Here is a 17,595-nt window from a genome sequence, read left to right on the forward strand (position 1 = left end):
CAACAGTTGGCGCTAGAGGAAGGGCCTGATCTCAGAGCGATCGTAATGGCACGGCGAGGTGGTCGTGGAGCTTCCAATGCCTCCGGTCGCGGGGCCTCTCGCGCCTCCGGCCGGGAGGCCGCTGCGTCTCCAACACATTCTCAGCAACACTCCACCGTTCCACCCCCGATTCAGATGGTCGAAGCCGCTCAGTTCGACCAGTTAGCCCAGCAGGTCCGCACCCTCGCGGAGGCGGTGCAGAACCTGCAGGGTGTGATGTCTCGGGCGCCGCAGCGGGCCCAGGAGCCGCTGCTCCCTGAGCGCTCACCTGTCCTCCTTAACCCGCGCTCCTTCCTCTCCCATGGGGAGGAGCGCCGGCGCGAGGAAGATTCTCAAGCACGGTCCATTCTGCCGGGACCGTCCCATCGAAGCTGCGCGGGGTACAAGAGGCGGGCCCGGGCGCGTTCCCAGACCCCCCAGTCCTCAAGGAACCCGCGCTCCAGTCGGTCCCCCTCTCGGTGCTCCTTGTCTCCCACCCATCGGTCGCGCTCCCTGGACCGGCGGGTGGACGATCTCCACCGACAACTCCAGGTCCTGAAGGGCCACTCTAAAGATCCCTTCGCCGACTTGGAGATCTCCTCCCAACCGGCGCTTGCCTCGAGGATCCTGCGGACCCCAAATCCGCCGGGATTCAAAATGCCGGCGATCGAGCCCTATGACGGGGCGGCGGACCCGCGGGATCACGTGGAGAGTTTCAGGACTCTTATGCTCCTCCATGGAGCATCAGATCCTCTCCTCTGCAAGGCCTTCCCGGTGACCCTCCGTGGCCCAGCCAGGGCGTGGTTCGCCGGCCTGGAGGCTGACTCTATCCAGTCCTTTGACCAGTTCACTCGCCTCTTCATCAGCCATTTCGCCGTCAGTAGCCGGCGGCGATTGGTTTCCGACTCCCTCTTTGATGTCCGGCAAAACGAGGAAGAAAGCCTGCGGGATTACCTTACCCGCTTCAACAAGGCTACATTGGAGGTCCGGAACCTGAGCCAGGAGGTGGCTCTCTCAGCCCTGAAGCGTGGCTTCCGGAAGGGCAGACTCACCTTCTCCCTGGACAAACGCCTGCCGCGGAGCTTCCCGGAGCTGTTGTCTCGGGCGAACCAGTATGCAGACGCCGAGGAGGCAGCCGCCCACCGGAACAAGGAGGCCGCCGAGGCCCCTCTAAAGCTCGGAAAGAAAAGGCGAAAAGAGGCACCCCAGAGGAGGAGCCCGACGCCTCAACATCGGCGCAGAAGCCCGTCACCGGCGAGGAACCACGGCGCCCCACGCCCTCGTTCTCCGCACCGACGCTTCAACCGGTACACCCCACTCCTGGCCCCCCGGGCCCAGATCCTTATGGAGGTCAAGGGGCGGGAGAACCTCCCGGTCCCGAGGCAGATGAAGAAAATCCCTGGGAGGAGGCCCTCTCGAGCGTACTGTGAGTACCACCGAGACCACGGCCACGACACCGAAGACTGCTTCCAGCTTCGGGACGAGATCGAGGCTCTCATCCGCCGAGGGCGTCTCGGTCGATATGTAAACGACCGACGTCCCCCCGCAGACCCGCGTCCGGCCGACCCGGCCCCTCAGGAGCCTCGGGAGCAGAATCGACCCGTCGCGGGCGTGATCCACACCATCACTGGGGGCTGCTCTCGGCCCGTGAGGAACGCAGGGGGCTCGGTGGAAGCATCAGGGGTGGCCGTCGCGAAGAGGCAGCGGGTCGGAAATGTAATCACTTTTTGTGATGAGGATGTAAAGGGGGTTCAGACCCCCCATGATGATGCCATGGTGATCTCCCTCACTATGGCGAACTATGATGTAAGGCGTGTTCTTGTGGATAGTGGAAGCTCAGCTGATATTTTGTTTTACGAGGCCTTCCAAAAGATGAGCTTGTCCCGACAAGTGTTGCACAAAACATCCACCCCCCTCATAGGATTCACTGGAGACGCTATCTCGGCCGAAGGTGTCGTTGAGCTGCCTGTGACTGCGGGCGTTGCACCCGCAGAAGCCACGGTGCGGCTCGGGTTCTTGGTCGTCCGTGTTCCCTCGGCCTACAACGCTATCCTCGGACGACCCGGACTGAACGCCCTTCGCGCGGTAGTCTCTACATACCATTTGCTAATGCGGTTCCCCACGGCGGCCGGGATTGGAGAGGTCCGAGGTGACCAACCGACCGCACGGCAATGTTTCCTAGCAACTCTCAAAGGGAAGAAGCCCGTGGAGGCCCTAAGCGTCGAGTCCCTTGACGCCAGAGACGAGGTGGCTTTGCGGCACGGGGAGCCGGCCGAGGGTGTGATCGAAGTTTCCCTTAAAGAGGGTCGCCCGGACCGTACGGTCCGGGTCGGTGCCAACCTCGACTCGGAAGCTCGGCTCAGGTTAGTGGAATTCCTCCGAGCCAATGCTGATGTATTTGCCTGGTCGGCGCCCGATGTACCTGGGATCGACCCGGAGGTCATTTCTCACGCCCTCAACGTCGACCCAACCCACCGACCAGTAAAGCAGAAGAAGAGACACTGTGCCCCGGATCGGATCCGAGTGGTCGACCAGGAGGTAGACAAGCTCTTGGAGGCAGGATTCATAAGGGAGGTCAGCTACCCCGAATGGCTGGCAAATGTCGTACTTGTCCGGAAGGCGAGCGGGAAGTGGAGGATGTGCGTCGACTACACCGACCTGAACAAGGCGTGCCCCAAGGATAGCTTTCCGCTTCCACGGATAGATCAACTGGTCGACGCGACTTCCGGATATCAGCTGTTGTCTTTCATGGACGCCTTCTCCGGCTACAACCAAATAATGATGGCTCCACAGGACGAGGAGAAAACTGCCTTTATAACAGACCGGGGGCTGTACTGTTACAAGGTAATGCCCTTTGGTCTGAAGAATGCAGGCGCCACTTACCAGCGCCTCGTCAACAAAATCTTCAAAGGGCAAATCGGCCGGAACATGGAGGTGTACGTGGACGATATGCTGGTGAAGAGCCGCCATGCAGACCAGCACATCGCGGATCTGGAGGAGACTTTTGCCACCCTGCGGAAGTTTCGCATGAAGCTGAACCCAGCGAAGTGCGCCTTTGGCGCTTCGGCCGGGAGGTTCCTCGGTTTCATTGTCAACCAGCGGGGGATCGAAGCCAACCCTGACAAAATCAAGGCTATCCAAGATATGTCCCCTCCGACCAAAGTGAAGGAGGTTCAGGAGCTCGCTGGAAGGGTCGCCGCGCTCGGACGATTTGTGGCAAAATCGGCCGAACGCTGCCAACCGTTCTTCAAGGTGTTGAAGCGCCCGAAAGACTTCCTTTGGACGGCCGAATGTCAAGTGGCATTCGACCAACTCAAGGAGTACTTGGCGTCTCCTCCCCTGCTGTCCAAGCCGCAAGAGGGGGAGATGCTCTACCTCTATCTGGCGGTCTCCCCAACCGCAGTCAGCGCAGTACTGGTTCGAGAAGAGGCAAAGCTCCAGAAGCCTGTGTACTACATCAGCCGGGTCCTACGGGATGCCGAGACGCGGTATACGAAGGCGGAAAAGATCGCCTTCGCGCTGCTGACCGCGACCAGGAGGCTTCGCCCCTATTTCCAGGCCCATTCTGTCACCCTCTTGACCGACCAACCGCTGCGGCAGATCCTCAGCAATCCTGAGAATGCAGGACGGCTGGTGAAGTGGGCAGTAGAACTTGGTGAGTTCGACATCCGCTACCAGCCCCGACCCGCTATCAAGGCCCAGGTGCTCGCGGACTTCCTCGCTGAGTGCACTGTGCAGGAGGCGGAACCTAGGCCGCCGGAAACACCCAGCCTCGACCTCCCAATCTGGACGCTTCACATTGATGGGTCGTCGAACCCCGAAGGTGGAGGGGCCGGGCTGGTCCTTACCAGTCCCGATGGAGTGATAGCCGAGTATGCCTTGAGGTTCGGATTTCCAGTGACCAACAACGAGGCGGAATACGAGGCCCTAGTCACAGGACTCAAACTCACCAAGGAGCTCGGCATCCGGCGTTTGAAGGTCTTCACCGACTCCCAGCTGGTGGTCGGGCAGGTCCGAGGGGAGTTCGAGGCTCGGAGCCCGACCATGCAGAGCTACGTCTGGAAGGTGCAAGCACTCATTCCCGACCTCGGCAGTGTTGACATTCAGCAGGTCCCAAGAAGCGAAAATGCCAGGGCCGACAGGCTGTCCCGCTTGGTGGGCGCAGACGCGCACAACTTGTCGAGGGCGATCTACCTGGAGACCCTGGATGCCCCGAGCATCGGCGAGGCCGGAGCGGTGATGGCGATTGATCCGGAGCCATCTTGGATGGACCCGCTCGTCGCCTACCTCGCCGAAGGGATCCTCCCAGAGGACGAAGATCAAGCTCGGCGACTCGTCATGAAGTCCGCCCACTACGTACTCTATGAAGGGAGGCTGTATCGGACCTCGTTCACCGCCCCCCTCTTAAGGTGCCTCCGCCCCTCGGAAGCGGCCTACGCCCTCAGCGAAGTCCACGAAGGCATCTGCGGATCGCACCTGGGGGCTAGGTCCTTGGCGCATAAGATCATGAGGCAAGGCTATTATTGGCCTACCTTGTTGGAGGACTCAAAGGATCATGTGCGGAAATGCGACGCCTGCCAGCGCCACGCCAACGTCCAGAGAGTCCCTTCTGTCCCCTTGGCACCAATCACGGCACCCTGGCCCTTCGCCCAGTGGGGAATGGATATCCTTGGACCATTCCCCGTTGCTTCAGCTCAGCGGAAATTTTTGATCGTTGCAATCGACTACTTCACCAAGTGGGTGGAGGCGGAGCCACTGGCCACTATCACGGAGGCACAAGTCCGGAAGTTCGTGAAGAAGAACATTATTGTCCGATTTGGGGTACCTCGGGTCCTCATCTCGGATAATGGGCGACAGTTCGACAACAAGCATTTCCGTGACTTCTGCGAGGAGTTCGGGATCGAGCATCGGTTCACATCTGTGTCGCATCCCCAAACCAACGGCGAGGCCGAGGTCACAAATCGGACAATCCTCCAAGGAATCAAAGCGCGAATCGGTCGGACGGGGCAAGCTTGGGTCGAAGAACTCGAGAATGTCCTTTGAGCGTATCGGACCACGCATCGGACCCCTACCGGGGAGACGCCTTTCAGCCTAACCTATGGCACGGAAGCCGTTGTCCCCGTGGAGCTCGGACTCCCCTCACCTCGGGTGGCCGCGCACCGACCCGAGGCCAATTCGGAACAACTCCGAGGGAACCTGGATCTCTTGGAAGAAGCGAGGGAAATGGCGCAGGTTCGGATGGCGATGTATCAGCGGAGGGTGGCCCGATATTACAACTCCAAGGTCCGACCGAAGCTTTTCAGAATCGGAGATCTGGTGCTAAGGCGAGCTAAAGCATCTCGACCTGCGGAAGGTGGGAAGCTAGCGCCAAATTGGGAAGGCCCATATAAGGTTCGCTGGGTAAACCGACCTGGCTCCTACCAGTTGGAGGCCCTAGATGGTCGAGAAATTCTAAGGAGCTGGAATTCCGCTAACCTGCGGATGTATTACCAGTAGAACGACGATGCCAGAAAGACAGTTCAAAAATGTATAACATTTTGCATTTCAATAATTTCTGGTTACAACGGCGTGCTCGTGTGATTACAAGGAATTCCCAGAGGGGAATTAGGGTGTAAAGAAAGTAAAGAAGAGGTGGAGACTCCGAGGAGCTGAAGATCTGGGATCCCGAAACCTCCATCTGAAGCGGTTGCAATCCCGTCGGAAGTGGGTGCTTCCAACCGGAGGCGCCATCGGCGTCTCACGAAAGAGACGAAGAGCCGGCGCGGATGAAGAAGAAGTGGACGAAGGAGAAGTCCACACTGCCTCCAACAGGAGGCGCCATCCACGCCCCACGAAGAGGATGAGGAGCCGCCGCAGGAGAAGCCGCCGCTGCCCCCAGGGGAACGCCGCCTCCAAAGGATATTCCGATCCTCCCCAGTGTCAGAGGAGAGAAGGAATACGAGGGAGAAGAGCATATGGAGGCGCGGTCCCGGATCGAGCGTCTGGTGCAGAGCTCAATCGGAAGGCTGAACTTCAAGGAGGGGAGATGTGATCCCGGATGAAACGCCTAGAGCGGAGTTCCGCCGGGGAGACCCTCCTTGCTGATCCCAGATGAAACGGCTAGTTGGCTGAAGTCGCGAGGGGCGCGCCTCCCGTTCCTTCGGCAGGAGTCTCTCAGCCATGCGCCAGAGAGAAGGTCCACGATCCATGGCAACTTGAACAGCTCCGGCTTGGCAAACTCCATCGCACCTGCACCTGTATTTATAGCCAAACTGCAACCCCCCGGTCGTTCCGATGCGGGTGGCTCCCATAAATGCGGACGCATTGAATCCGGAGCCGTTCTGGCTCTCGAGGCGTATCTTCCCGCGATTTCCTAAGTGTCATTCTCCTTAATCGCATTCTTTGTGCAGGACACTCCGGGTGGCACGTACCCCTAGGTCCACATATCTCCGCTCGCGCCCAGGCCGCATCCGCCTCGAAGAACGCGCGCATCGCGGCCGCTTAACTGACACTCCTCGCAAGCAGCAACTGGCGATCCGATTTTCCAGGTAACGCATCAATTAGCGTTTAATGCCCTTCTGGTGTTCCCCAGGCAACGCTTGGAGAAGAGGAGAAACACGATCGCAGCTGGCCACGGAGAAACCCCGTCGGGCTGCAAGCGACAGGCGCATGGCCAACGAGCGGAATTTCCCGAGGCACGGCCCTCGGATGCCAGGCTAACCCGATGATCATCCCGGGAGCAGACTAGCCTGAAGCCCCGACCGGTCGCCTTGGCTTGCGCCAGCCTTGGCCGACCAACGAGCGGAATCTCCCGAGGCTCGGCCCTCGGATGCCAGGCTAACCCGATGATCATCCCGGGAGCAGACTAGCCTGAAGCCCCGACCGGTCGCCTTGGCTTGCGCCAGCCTTGGCCGACCAACGAGCGGAATCTCCCGAGGCTCGGCCCTCGGATGCCAGGCTAACCCGATGATCATCCCGGGAGCAGACTAGCCTGAAGCCCCGACCGGTCGCCTTGGCTTGCGCCAGCCTTGGCCGACCAACGAGCGGAATCTCCCGAGGCCCGGCCCTCGGATGCCAGGCTAACCCGATGATCATCCCGGGAGCAGACTAGCCTGAAGCCCCGACCGGTCGCCTTGGCTTGCGCCAGCCTTGGCCGACCAACGAGCGGAATCTCCCGAGGCTCGGCCCTCGGATGCCAGGCTAACCCGATGACCATCCCGGGACCAGACTAGCCTGAAGCCCCGACCGGTCGCCTCGGCTTGCGCCAGCCTTGGCCGACCAACGAGCGGAAGAATTTCCTGAGGCCTAACCCTCGGATGCCTGGCTTAGCGCCGGAAGAATTTCCTGAGGCCTAACCCTCGGATGCCTGGCTTAGCGCCGGAAGAATTTTCTGAGGCCTAACCCTCGGATGCCTGGCTTAGTGCCGGAAGAATTTTCTGAGGCCTAACCCTCGGATGCCTGGCTTAGCGCCGGAAGAATTTCCTGAGGCCTAACCCTCGGACGCCTGGCTTAGTGCCGGAAGAATTTTCTGAGGCCTAACCCTCGGATGCCTGGCTTAGGGCCGGAAGAACTTCGAGAGTCAGGAGTCGGCAAGACGCTGCCAAGAGTTAAAAAAAAAAAAAAAAGAGGAGGACGAAAGCGAGATGAAGAAACATTCGACCTGTATTAATTTTCATTGTTTCAGGGCCAAGGCCCATACAATTTGGCAAAACGCCGACATACAAAAAAAAGAGGACAACGAAAGGTACAAGAGGTCAGCTTGGAGGAACCCCCGGGTCGGGAGCGTCGGGCTCGTCCGCAGGGGGTAGGGAGGCGGTAGGAGAATCAGCAGGCGATGGCGCCGGAGAGGAGTCGAGAAGGGAAATCCCACTCAGGTCAACTTCGGGGTACTTAGCCGACATCCTTGCCAGGCCCTCCTCGAAGCCTAAGATGAAGGATTCGGACCCCGCGTCCGACGCGTCACGGACGAACTCGTCAGACTGACGATAGGCCCGTACCGCCTCCGACATATCACGGGTGAACTCGGCGGACTGACGATAAGCCTGTACCGCCTGGCGCCCGATCTCCGCTCTCTTCTCGGCCAGCGCCGCCTCTGCTCGCTCCGTAATCTGAGCCTTAGCCTCCAAGACCTTCGCCACAATCCGGTCTTCAGCCTCGGAGGAGACCCTCAGCAGATTAGCCTGAGCCTCCTTATGCTTCGCCTCGGCAGCAGTGCGAGCGGCCTCAGCTTCCTCCAGGCGCGAACGGAGCTCTTGGTCGTTCGCGCGGGACCTCTCCAAGGCTGACTCCAATTCGCCCAGTTTGGCTTCAAGAGACCGGGTTCGGTTGCGGACGCTGTCGGCAGACCGCTGAGCCTTCTCCCACCTCTCTCGATAGTCCGCGACCTTCCGGGACTGCTTTTCAGCTCGTTCCTCCGCCTTCTTAACCCTGCTTTCGAGGCCCGAGGCGACTTTGAGTTGCTCCCGAGCTTCCAACAGTTGCTTCTCGAGGGCGGCGAAGCCGAGTGCCCGCTCTTCGGCCTCCCGGAGCCTCGCCTCGAGGTCCCCGGTCGTCCTGCCCGCCACAGCCTGGCCTCCCTCTTCCACTGCTTTCAGTCGGTCCTCGGCCTTCGCCAGAAGCCCCGCCTGTTCCTTGTAGCACTCCTCTAGACGGATCATGTACTGGGCGAGCTAAGAGATAGGAAAAGTGAGGGCGTCAGGCGGAGAACAACAGAGCTAATAAATGGTGAAAAGCGGCCAGAAGAACACTCACCGACATGAGACAGACACAGTTGGCAGCCCCGACGTCAGAGACCCCCAACTCCCGGACCCGCCGACGGTCCTTCTCCAGCAGCACTGTTTCGATGAGGTTTCGGGCGCCATCGGTAGTGAAGGCCGACCCCGATTTCTCTCCGGAGCCGGATGGTGGTTCTGCAGCCTTACCCTTATCCATCGCCTGGGGAAGAGTCCTGCTGATTGTGCTCGGGGCGGGGGTCACTCCAGGAATTGATAGGGCCCCGCTCGGCCGGGGCCTCGGCGCGTCCCTCCCCGAATCATCAGGAGCCGGCTGAGTCGAAGGCCGGGCCGGGGACCGATCACGTCCGACCCGTCCGTCTCGAGCGGGCTCGGATGATACCTCCGGAATAGCGGCAGTCTCACCACCGGAGGGCTGATACAGCGTCAGCTGCCGGTCCGTGCCCACGGCGTCTCCCTGATCGGTGGGCCCGGACTCGTCGGTCGGCGTCGGAGGCACCTCCTTGCGGGACTTCTTCGCCAGCGGGGCCCCGCTCGGAGGAGCTCGTTTCCTCCTCCGGACCGCTTCCAGTAGGGACGACCTACCAACAGCCGGTCCCTTGTCCGACCGCATGACGTCGTCAATCTTTGCAACAAGAACGAGATGGTCGAGGGCTGAGAAACCGAAGGAAAGAACGAGACGAAAGAGGAGAAAAGAGTCAAAAAAGAAATGGTGGCGGGCTCACGGTCGGTGGGGACCGAGCTCAGACCGACATTCACCAAGGTATCCTCGGAAATAAGGCGAGCCACCGGGGGGAGCTGGCCCTCGGCAACCAACCCCTTCAAGGCGGCCAAGCCATCGGATTCCTCCCTCGACAGTCTCGATAGGCCGATCGGGGACTTCATCGGCGTCTCCCAGGTCGCCCTGATTTCCCAAGAGGGATCTACATCGATGAAGAAGAAACGCTCCTTCCAGCCGTGAATGGAGGAAGGAGCCTCTTTGACGAGGCCGCACCCTCGCCGCGCCGCAAAGCACCACCACCCTTTGTCCTGGGGGTGGCCACTCAGGCTGTAGAACTCCCAAAAAACATTCAGAGTGGCGGGAATCTCGTGCATGCGGCAGAGAACCTGGAAGACCGTCAGGGCACGCCACGAGTTCGGCACCAGCTGCGTCGGCGCAACTCTTAAACCCCGGAGTACCTGCACGACTAAGTCCGAAGGGGGAAAGCGGAATCCGGCCTGGAGAATGCCCTCATTGATGGCGATCTTCCCTGGAGGAGGATGGGACATCCTCTCCTCAGGCCCCGGGAGCGTAACGTTGCAGGCCTCGGGAAGGTGGTACCGAGCCACGAGTTTGTCTAAGTCTTCGGCGACAGCTCCGACTTAATGTGGTCTGCCCTCACTTCGCCCATTCCTAATGGCCAATAAACCTACGGTCAGGACGGGGACAAGAAGGGGGGAAAGACCGGGACGACTGGGGTATACTAGTACAAAAGGAGAAAGTATGGAGAGCCCTAAGTAGAAAAATGGGGTAACTCACCGGAAGAGAAGGAAGAACGGCTCCGAGAGCGTCAAAGGAGAAGCAAGCGAACAGTCCGACGGCAACAACGGCAGCGCAAAGGGGAAACTCGAAAATGTCTGTAAAGAGGAAGACGGACGGGGGAGGGCCCCCGGTTAAATAGGCGGAAAGGCGGGTGATGCCTCGATGACGCCAGAGGACGCCTGGCCGCCGAAGGGTCGCTCGCGCCCCAAAGGCGAATCGACACCATTAAGGAAGGATGTCCGCCGAAATCCTCAGACTGCCAGATCAGCAACAACCGCCATACGCCATAAAGAAGGCGGGGGGCTTGAATCGCGCGCGCCTCTCCGAGGGATGGCGGCAATCTCGAAGCATCACTCCCTTCATCCGTTCCCCTTCTGGTTCCAGGCTCGGAAGTGGGGGGCTACTGTTACGGGGGAACTAAGCCGCCATGCACCACGTGACCGGCACGCGCGCCCATGAAGACTACGGCTGTACTTTGACCCAGCAATCCGACCCCGAGTCGGACATCTTCGGCTTCGCAGCCCGACCCCGAGTCGGCTGCCCCTTAATCTAGCAATCCGACCCCAAGTCGGATATCCTCAGCACCGCAGCCCGACCCCGGGTCGGCTGCCCCCTGATCCAGCACTCCGACCCCGAGTCGGAGATCTCTTGATAACGACAGGCTGCTTCCCAGAGGCACGCCGAGGCCTCCTGCTCCACTACTCCCTGCAACGGCTGTATCCGATGCTGTTCCACGATCTCCTGTATCAGCCGTACAAAGCGGAACTCCACTACGCCCTGTCATGGCCGTACCCAGCGCTGCTCCACGACGCTCTGTAACGGCCATGTCAGTGGCCACTCCATCGCGCCCACGATGACAAACCCCCCTGAGAGACCCCCCAGCCAGGTATATATGCGGCTGGGGGGAGAAGGGGGGGTAAGCAATATCTTCCAGAGCACTCTCTTGCTTGCTATTATCATCTCTCCTCCTCCTCCAATCTCCTCTGACTTGATCGTCGGAGGGCCCCCACTACCCCAGTGGTGGTGCGAGGCTTGCTTGCAGGTTTTCCGGTGGAAGGTGGAGCACAATCAACATCGACCAAGGCAGGTCAGACGGAATCCCGTTCACACCGCTGTGCCAATCGTTCTCGGTTTGGACCACCAGCAACAATTACAATTATATTAAGTCTGTGATTGAATGACCAATATTATAATATTATCATTTGATCCTCATTCCTAGAGGTCTACATGCCATTCTCATATCTCTCCAATGATAATATTTTCTGCATAAAATGAGAGAGAAAAGAAAAGAAACTTCCCATTCTAGTAGCAATTACAGAACTAGGTCTAAGCCCACCTTGATTTGCCACCTCCATAAATAACTAAAAACACCTATATCTTGGGACCAGTAACATAAAAGCATATACTAAAATAATTCTTAAAGAAACCAAGAGACCTCTAGCTACCTCCCATTGAGACCTCTCCTTGCATTTGATCTCAACCAACTTGAAGTTAGGCCCACAAATCTCTTCTTTAAGAAGTTTGGGCAACCTCTCTGGATGCCAACCTCCAAGCAATGAGCACATGGATGGCCTTGGCACCAAGTGGTGCATACTTCTTTCAACAATTCGGCTTATCGAATATTCAAGAGAGGGTTGTCTGCCATCCTCGCAGCTCAGGCATTTATCTATGCGTCTCTCATGGGCCCCTTTAGTCCCTTTATATAGCAAAGAAAACCAGCGAGATAGAGTCCCAAGCAAACTCCATCTGACAACATTACTCAATCTCAAGGATGCGTCCTATCATCATCCAACCCCCTATCTTGTCACTTCCCAAGTTAATCCAAGAACTCGAGGAAGGTAGAAAGAATCCAGCATGGGAAAGGGGTTGCTTGATGCTGCCTTGTTGGATGGTGCCTCTCTCACGGGCAGCTCCAGTCCCAAGGAAACTGGTGAGATAAAGTCCCAAGCAAACTTTCTCTAGTGACCTTGTCTTGATCTCAAGGCTGGGTCCTATCCCCATCTGACCCCGATCTCGTCACTTCGCAAGTTAATCCGAGAACTCAAGGAAGGCATGAGAAACGGGTTGTTTGATCGCCATCTTGTTGGATGGTGATAGGTTAAGATGGATGATGGGTCTTTGGAATGACGTGGCATAGGAGAATTTTTCAGATTTTCTTGGACATTTTTCTGAGTTTTGCAGAGGTAAGGTCTTTCTCTTTCCTAAATGTTTAATAGGTTTTATGTTAAAATAATTCTTTTAACATAATAAAGAAACCAAGAGACCTCTAGCTACCTCCCATGGAGACCTCTCCCACCTTGCTCTTGATCTCAAATAACTTGAAGTCAGACCCCTAAAGCTCTTCCTTAGAAGTTTGGGCCACCTCTTTGGACGCCAACCTCCAAGCGGTAGGCACATGGATGACCTCTGCACCAAACGACGAGCACTTCCTTCAGCACTTTGGTATGCTGGGAATTCGCAAGAGGGCTATCTGCTCTCCATGCATCCCAGGCATTTATCCATGACTTTTTTCACTGGCCCCTCTAGTCCCCTTATATTGAGAAGAAAACCAGCTAGATGGAGTCCACAATAAACTCTCTCCAACAACCTTATCTCGATCTCAAGGATGGGTCTAACCTCTATCTTGTCACTTTCCAAGTTCATCTAGGAACTCAAGTAAGGCAAGGAGAGTCCAACATGAGAAAGAGGTTGACTAATAATGCCTTATTTGATGGATCTTCTCTCACAGACCCTCTAGTCCCAGGGAAACCAGCGAGATAAAGTTCGAAACAAACTCTCTCCGGCAACCTTATATCAAACTCAAGGATGGATCCCATCCTCGTCCAACCCCTATCATCTCACTTCCCAAGTTAATCCGGGAACTCGAGGAAGGCAAGAAGAGTCTGGTATGAGAAAGGGGTTATTTGATCAATGTCTTGTTGGACGGTGATAGTCCTATACAAATAATGTGTTTCCGGAATGTCGTAGCATAGGGGATTTTTTCAGCTTTTCTTGGACTTTTCTTTTCTGAAATTTGGAGAGGTAAGGCCATTCACTTGCTTGACCGTTTAATAGGTATAGAGATATACATGTATATACATGCATGTATATATATATGTGTGTGTGTGTGTGTCTACACATGTATATATGTATATGTATGTACATGTATGCGTATTCATATTATGGCAATACAAGACATTAACTTTCATATTTGTATATCTACAGTTATATAAAGATAAAACATATTCATGTATATTTATATTTGTACCACTGCAGACTAATAATAGTGCACATGCAATAGTGCAAATGCAAATGCAGTGCAGACTAGTGGGAGAAAAAAACTAATTAAAACTTGTAGAAGCATAGCTTACAGATTTTTGGTATGATAATATTAAAAGATTTCCTGCCATATGTGCCAAGATTCCCTTAAATTACTGGAGTAAACTAAATACATATCTAGGAAAAATTGTGAGAATTTGAAAAGAAAAATCATTAAATTAATTCCTGCCATATGTATAAAGATTCTTGCTACTAACTTTTGAGACTAGAGCCAATTCAAAATAGATGCAAAGTATGAACAGACTCATAACAACATACAACAGACTATACCAACCCACAAAAACCAATCTTACAATGTAACAAAATCAAAAGAAAAAAAAAAGAAAACACATGTAAGGACAGACCATGGAAGAAGAAGAAGATCACCAAAAATATTCTTGAGGATAAGAGATTCACTATCAAGCCCAGAAAAAACAAAAGGAAAATGATCACCAAGCTCTCCTAATCTACAAACACAGCAAATAGTTCCTCGTTCTCATACTTTTTTTTGCCCATTTGCTTCCACTTTTCACATCCATCAGTCAAATGTTCATCCAAGATATCATGAACATATTATGATTATGATAGATCAATCAAGGTTGTCAAAAGACCTAGGCAGTCCAAGTCAATGGCCCCTCAAATACCTAGGTAGAACACTCAGGCATCTAAGCAGGCATCTAGAGTAAAAATCTCCAAAATTAATGAAATCAGTATATCATGTACCATCAAATGATCAGTAAACAACATATAGACATACATATGCATGCATGGACATATGTATTTATGTATGTATGTAATTTGCAGAAAACATTGTACTGATAAATGATAAGGCCATTAACTACCTAGACAATCCAATCAAATCTCTAGTTTGATTACTTAAGTTTTACATACTGAATAAACTTTTCATTGAACAATTTAAAGTATACACAGCTTCCTATCAACATTATCATGATTTTGCATCAACTGGTGTCTAACAAAACACAATATAAGTACCAAATCGTGTACCAAAAGAGCAAAAGATAGTCGCATAATTTAAAAAAAAATGAAAAGGTGTATACAATTGGTTATATAAATGAAAAAACACATAAAGACAGATATCTACAATGATCGTGTTAGAGCTATTAAAACATGTAAACACACTTGTCAACAAAAAACTTCTTCTTCTCTAGCCACTCAGCCGTTGCCCTCAGCCTCCTTCCCTTCCCCTTTCTCTCATCACACAATGGAGATGAAAGTTGAGGGGTGGTAGCAAAACTTTAACATTATAGTCGAGGGGAAATAATAGATGGTTGGTTGTAATCTTAAAGAGGAATTGTTTTAAAATGGTTCATTCTATACACTCAGCTATACTATCCAGTGCATGAGGCTCATTTCATTATGGGGTCTACGAAGGTAAGAAACTCTACCCACATGTGAGAAGAGTCTATTTTGTGTTTCGAACCCGTGATCTCTAAGTTACAATGAAGCAACTTTACCGTTGTGCTAAGGGTCGTCCTCATACACTCAGCTATACTGCACATACTCCAAATTAAGAAAGTTTTTTTTAGAGGAGTTGTTCTAAAACAATCGCTCTCTTATCTTATCTCTATTTGTGAAAGAGGATCTCCACCATAACTCTAATCCCGCAAGTTTAACATGCATCAAAAAGCATACTTTAACCTTATTTCTAGATCTACCACAGATCCATCTTTATATCTCCAACTCTTGTGCCACATCTAGTGCTCATGTGGCATGTTTTATTCACAACCTAATAACTGAAGCAGCAAAACCTTATTTAGTCTAAAAATGTTTGTGATCAAGTCATGGACCATTGTAAAATGATATAGGCAACTTAAAATGCTAGAATTGAAGTATAACCAAATTGAGGGATCCAAAAGTACAACCAAATTGTTCCTATGGCTCCTCCAAGAAACAAAAACTAACAAAGAAGTGGAGGAAGGAAAGTTAAACTATTCATAACCTATGCAGCGTCCTCAAAAGTACTGGAAATAAACAATTGAGTAACCAGATGTCCAATACTGATGACAAGAAGAAAATCAATTTTTGACCAAATAAAAGATTCCAACAAGACTTAAAGAGCATAACCAGCAGGGAAAACAAGAGCGTACTGAAACTTCTTCCCTACAAATAGATGATAAAGTCAATAATCTTCCAGTTTAATGGAGGCAATGCAGGTGAAACATCACTCAATTACATTAAAGACACATTGCATGCCAGGAATTATCCATAAGATCTTAAAATCAAATAGGAACTTCGCATTTACCTTGATGTCACTTCCTCGGAACAGAATATATTCATATACTTTGTCGCCTGGGGGAACCTGAGGACCGTCCTTCTTTCGTCCCTCAGTTCCATAGGACCTCACTGCAACCATGGGCAATGTAACTTACTAACTGACAAAAATTCCCAATAAAGAATAAGAATCTACATAACAATTCTCAAATTCTAATCAGTTATCATTAGTTTCGGACGATTTTTGCAGTCTGGAATAAGAAAGAAGAAAACCAGCAGTACTTTCATGCAACAAGAAAGGTTATCCACCCAAGACAATCCCAAGAATAAGAAAACACATTAGCTCCTCCACAATGCCAGAAAATATCAGATTTTTTGAGCAGAACATGCCGGGAATTTCACATCAAAGAGAACATAATTCGATCATATAATCCAAAAAAGGAAAAGAAAAAACCTCAAAAAACATCAAGAAAAATAAAAAAAGGAGTGATCCGCGGAGCGAGTCAAAAGAACACCGAACTGACCAACCAAATCCAAGACAAAGATTAACGACCTCAGAACGGAAACCCTCAGAAGACGGAAACCGAAAGGTCGGAACGGAGTCAGGTGGGAGGGGGTGTACCGTTGTGGAGGGCGATGGTGGACTCCTGGGGGTTGATGGAGACGAGGACGCCCTCGTAGCGGATCTCGGCTTTGGAGGTGAGGCTGATGAGGCTTCCGATGTACGAATCTGCCGCCGACGCGGACGAAGACGAAGACGGGGCGGAGCTCGTTCCCTCGGCGGCCGCCATTTCCGGGCACCGTTCGCTGCTTGGATCCTTGATCTCCTTCGTCGTCGTCGTCGTCGTCGTCAAGACCTAATCAGGGTTTCGTCTCGCTCTTCTCGTTCTTTCTTTTCTTTATCTTTCTTCTCTCTCAGAGCGCTGCACCCTCCCTCTTCTCCCTCTTTCTTTTTGCTTTCGTTTTTGTTCTTGCTTTTTGTTTTTTTATTGCGGAGAGTCTCCAACATTGATCACGTGCTCATCACGTGCCAACATCTCGTAGTATTTAAACATTAATAAAATCAAATTTCGATGTTCCCGGTACGCCGGTTGCCGGGACTAGTTCAAACTTATTGATGGAAACACATTTTCACATAGACCCCTGTAGAACATAAATATTGTATAAAAGTTGTCGTGCCGTGGGATTTTTTTTTTATATATATATCTTTAGTTCGTGGGATGTTATATGTAAAGATGGTTAATTGGCTACGTTAGGCTTGACTATTATATGAAACTGGATTTACGATACTACTTGAAACTTAAGCACGTTTTCTCATAACCCCTAATAGGACATAGATATAGAATGATACTTTATTTATTGTATTTATTCGTATAACATTAGAGGATACAGGTACAAATCTAAATAGAAGATCAAACATGAGGCCCAACTCGACAAAACCGGACAGGCACATTCATGGAAGTTCACGACTGCAGTTGTAAACCACACTTAAAGTTCATATCAGCATTATTTGTGATGAAGTTGGACTTTGAGGTTTGTGTTGTTCTAAGCAACTTGTAGACTGGCAATAGTTTTCATACATTGTTGTGCAAACTTTCACTGTAATTATGTACATTGGATCACGCAAGAAAGAATATATTTGTTGAATATTTTGTAGTGAAATCATGAATTGTGTTTGTATAATATTGTAAATTATGCATATTATGAGAAATGATGAATATTTTGTAAATGCAGGGATTATCTTAGAAATTTTAAATATTCAAAAAGAATACCTTAAATTGAATATAATGTATATATGTGTATTCTAACTCTTAG

At 52.4% G+C, this 17,595-nt stretch overlaps 1 protein-coding gene across 1 annotated transcript in view; it reads right to left on the reverse strand.

The window, feature by feature from the left end:
* Window positions 1–16,730, reverse strand: part of LOC103718765 (protein decapping 5) — a 32,392-nt gene extending 15,662 nt beyond the window's left edge. Inside the window, exons 1-2 of the mRNA XM_008807722.4 lie at window positions 16,403–16,730; window positions 15,812–15,912 (exon numbers count right to left, since the gene is read on the reverse strand). Of these exons, the coding sequence (XP_008805944.1) occupies window positions 15,812–15,912; window positions 16,403–16,571 (270 nt within the window). The 5' untranslated portion in view covers window positions 16,572–16,730. The remainder of the gene's footprint in view (window positions 1–15,811; window positions 15,913–16,402) is intronic.
* Between the last annotated feature and the right edge of the window lie 865 nt (window positions 16,731–17,595).

This window comes from Phoenix dactylifera, unplaced genomic scaffold, assembly GCF_009389715.1.
Source record: "Phoenix dactylifera cultivar Barhee BC4 unplaced genomic scaffold, palm_55x_up_171113_PBpolish2nd_filt_p 000818F, whole genome shotgun sequence".
Lineage (NCBI taxonomy): Eukaryota > Viridiplantae > Streptophyta > Magnoliopsida > Arecales > Arecaceae > Phoenix > Phoenix dactylifera.